Raw genomic sequence first — 3,583 nt, 5'->3', positions numbered from 1 at the left:
AAAGGATAATCAATTAATGGATAAATATATTCAAAATAATAATAATAATAATAATATGATGTGATGGTATATCCTTATAGAATAATGTTATATACAATGAATTACCGGTTGGTCATCAAACATCATCTTTGACTACAGAGCAAAGCTAATTACATAAAAAAAAATTATTTTTAAGGATTCATCTAATAATGGGTAAAAAAATGGATAGTTTTTGTTTTTGTTTTTGGATAAAATTAATGGCACTTAGTTTGAGTCTACTACCTCATACGTTATTCAAACCCGTCATTAATAGATCAAATTCCTATTGGCTTGATAATTTTTGATTTTGAATTCGTAGATTGCAATTTTCTCCCAGATGGATTTGTAGATTTTCCAACATGACATAATCTTTGTTGCGGATCAACCCAAATATAAATTTTCATATCATTTCACGACTTGATCTGCGGGTTATAACATATTTTGAGACCTTGCTCTTAGTTTAACTCCAAAGTTGGTTTAATAGATATCTAAACTAATATAAATCAAAACGAACATTAAGAGAGTACTAATATCATGGTATTATAATATGGGCTTCTCTTTTCTCGTGTCAAATGAGGTAGCGTCTCTCATTACAACAAGCGGTGGGCAGCTTGTTGGAAAAAAAAAAATAACATGGATTTTTATATCTCATGTCATCTCTAGAACAATCTCCAAAAACATAAGAAAATGATTTCTCTTATAATATTAACCAAAACTCCACATAATCTGGTAGCTTCCTGTGTATAGCCTTCGTAAAATATTAAAATTGTAACCGGGAACATTAAAAAAAAAAATCTATATGAATGGTATAAAACAAAATGCGGGAACAGAGACACTAAAATTTTTAAAACCAAAAACTCTGATGCTTAATTAATTCTCCTCATGCTTCCTTTCTTCTTGCCTCTTCCAATTCACCAGAAGTTGGAGAAATTGCATGACCTGCATGTGTTATTTAACGATAATCTTTATTATTTCCTTCAATATATATGCAGAACACACAAAGTTTGCAGAAAATAATGCATATAAAACTCCGTTGGGATTTGCACCTCAGTCGGGTCTCGGAGAGAGTAGAAGGCATTGCTTTCTTTCTTCACTGACGAAACCAATATCCCACAACCTCGACTGCTCTCTCTCAGCACCTAAATATACAATGCAAGTAATCATCAAATTCATAGCAAAAATAATCGGTCTGAATATAGGACAGTGTTATTTTCTACTGTTTGAATACCTTAAAAGCATCTTCATCGGTTTTATCATCTCCAATGTAAATGGGAAGCACATCATCCCAATCATTTAACCCTGCAAGAAACATTAACCATTTTGTCCCTTCAATAGTATCTTTTAACAACATTTGCAATACATAGTATATAAATTATAGTAATTAGAGGAAAACAAGAGATTCTTACCTAAAGATTCAAGTAAAAATTCAACTGCTTTTCCTTTGTTCCAGTCAATCACAGGACGGACTTCTAAAACCTATCACACATTAACAAATTAAAATGCATTATACACCGCAGGCACAATTGTTATCAGTAGTTTACTGATAATTTAATCATAAATTAATAACTTTTATATGAAGGTGTAAAAATGTATAAAGAAACAAGGTTTAACTAACGGCACAACTCGTGGTATGAATAAAATACCTTCCGTCCATGGGTTGAGCGTAAACGAGGGTAATTTTTCAGTATATCATGGACACGTTGTCCAATTGTTGTCCAATTCTGCAGTGATCAGCATAACGAGTCAAAAATCATAACATGTGCGTGTGTGATGTGTCTATATATATGTATATGGTTAGGGTAAATAACCCTTACATTCTCTTCTACGTTACGGTAATGTACTGAAACGCAAAACTTGTGATTTTCAATTTTAGCACCCTTTATATCTTTAGTAATCTCGACAAGGGTTCTAAAAACCTGCAAGAAAACAACCGAAAAGTATTCTATTTTATAGTCATGAAAAAGTGAAATATCTCTCACCAAGTTTTTGAGAGAGAATTTTGAACCTCATCAATCATGGGGAGGAATTCTCTTGCAGGTTGAAAGAGAGTTATCCCCTTTCCCTGCCACAATCAAATACAAAAAGCAACTGAACTTCTGAATTGTATGACGTTTACTAATAAGGTTAGTTATATTAAAGAGTAGAAAGACGATAAGAATCCAAAATTGCTTCATCAGTAACACTCACCTTGGGGTCAGTAGAGTTGGTGCAATTTGGATAGTTATTGGAAGGACTCTGACAAAAAGGTCCAATAATGTCCATTCCATGACTACCAGCATAGTAGAGTTCCGTTAGTTTAACTAGATCAAAAACCTGAAAATGCAGCACCTCACACATTCATGACATAGTTAAACCGATAAATCTGAATCTTATAAACAAAAATTGATTACTTCATTGAAACTTGGAAAAATAAAAATTATCCTGGATACCACCTTGTCACGGCATCTTCCACTGATAATTGCTGTGGGAAAATAGCTTGCCACGCTTTTCACTGTGGCACGCATCTGAACAAGTAGGATTTTGAGGCAGAGGAAATAAAAGGGGAAAAAATTCAGAACTATAGAAGAATTAACTTGATAGTAATTAATATATATATATATATATATATATATATATGACAAGCGAGTATATATGCATTGCTTACAGCTTCAGACATAAAGGCACAGTCTGGGTCATCTACTATTGGCGACAGAGTGCCATCATAATCTAGAAACATTGCAATCTTCTTATTCTTTGCACGGTCAATAATTTTCCCAAAAGAGTCTATTGCTGAAGGATAATCAAGCTAGTAAAAGGAAATGAATGAATGACAATTTATAAAAACTTAAGCTGAGATAGCTCAATGTAGTGAAATGAAACAAATCAAGCATAGAAATGAATGATGAAATTAATTAAGTAGCCAGCGATACCATCAATGAGCGATAGTCTTCAATGTCATAATCAATTGAAGCAACATGAGCATTGGAACCTTTAAGTAGCTTCTTCCTCGGAGGTGAAGAGGCCTTCATGGCATCCAACCAACCATTGGACCGAACATCATCAAGACTCCCTGCACCTTTTCGTGAACCCGTTCTTGAAAACTTCCCGGGTGAATCTGGTTGGGAATAAGTTCGCACACTAGAAGAATGGATTCCGAGTCTTGACTTGTTTACAGGTACAGGATCGGTGAGAACAGAAGAAACATGAGAAGACTTCAAGTCCATTGGTCGTAGGTATCAAGAAAGGAAAGAACTGATTGCGTGTTATTGCGAGTTACTCTCTAAGAAGAAGCAGAAGCTTATTTCTATATAGCCTATCCCAAATTTTAGTTTAACCAACTCTTTTGTCTATGAAAAACCACCGCTTTAATGTTTTCTTGTCACTGCTACTTGGTAAGCAGTCCATCAAGCACGGGTTTCCCTGAAACTTTAATTTGAAGGCACCAAAAGCAAAGTCACAGGAAAATGAAATTCAGTTTTGGACAAATGCGAAATAAAATCGAAACCTCAAATTCTAAATATATAAAATACCTTCTCATATATATTGCATTTGCAACTGGGGTCGTTATTAATAAGCTAAGTCTTCT

At 33.9% G+C, this 3,583-nt stretch overlaps 1 protein-coding gene across 1 annotated transcript; it reads right to left on the bottom strand.

Moving 5' to 3' along the window:
• Positions 1–888: 888 nt before the first annotated feature.
• On the bottom strand, positions 889–3,223 carry LOC133302078 (probable trehalose-phosphate phosphatase F). The gene is made up of 11 exons (XM_061501801.1): positions 2,928–3,223; positions 2,663–2,803; positions 2,451–2,522; positions 2,206–2,331; positions 2,024–2,080; positions 1,833–1,934; positions 1,662–1,739; positions 1,425–1,494; positions 1,247–1,317; positions 1,065–1,157; positions 889–957 (listed from the first exon to the last, which is right to left on the bottom strand). The coding sequence occupies exons 1-11, from the start codon at positions 3,219–3,221 to the stop codon at positions 889–891; spliced, it is 1,173 nt and encodes a 390-aa protein (XP_061357785.1). The 5' UTR covers positions 3,222–3,223.
• Positions 3,224–3,583: the final 360 nt, after the last annotated feature.

This window comes from Gastrolobium bilobum, unplaced genomic scaffold (assembly GCF_033153095.1).
Source record: "Gastrolobium bilobum isolate Gb01-03AN ecotype WA unplaced genomic scaffold, APGP_CSIRO_Gbil_v1 utg5726, whole genome shotgun sequence".
NCBI lineage: Eukaryota > Viridiplantae > Streptophyta > Magnoliopsida > Fabales > Fabaceae > Gastrolobium > Gastrolobium bilobum.
Note: the sequence above shows the minus strand (reverse complement) of the source record. Positions and strands in the feature narration are given on the sequence as shown.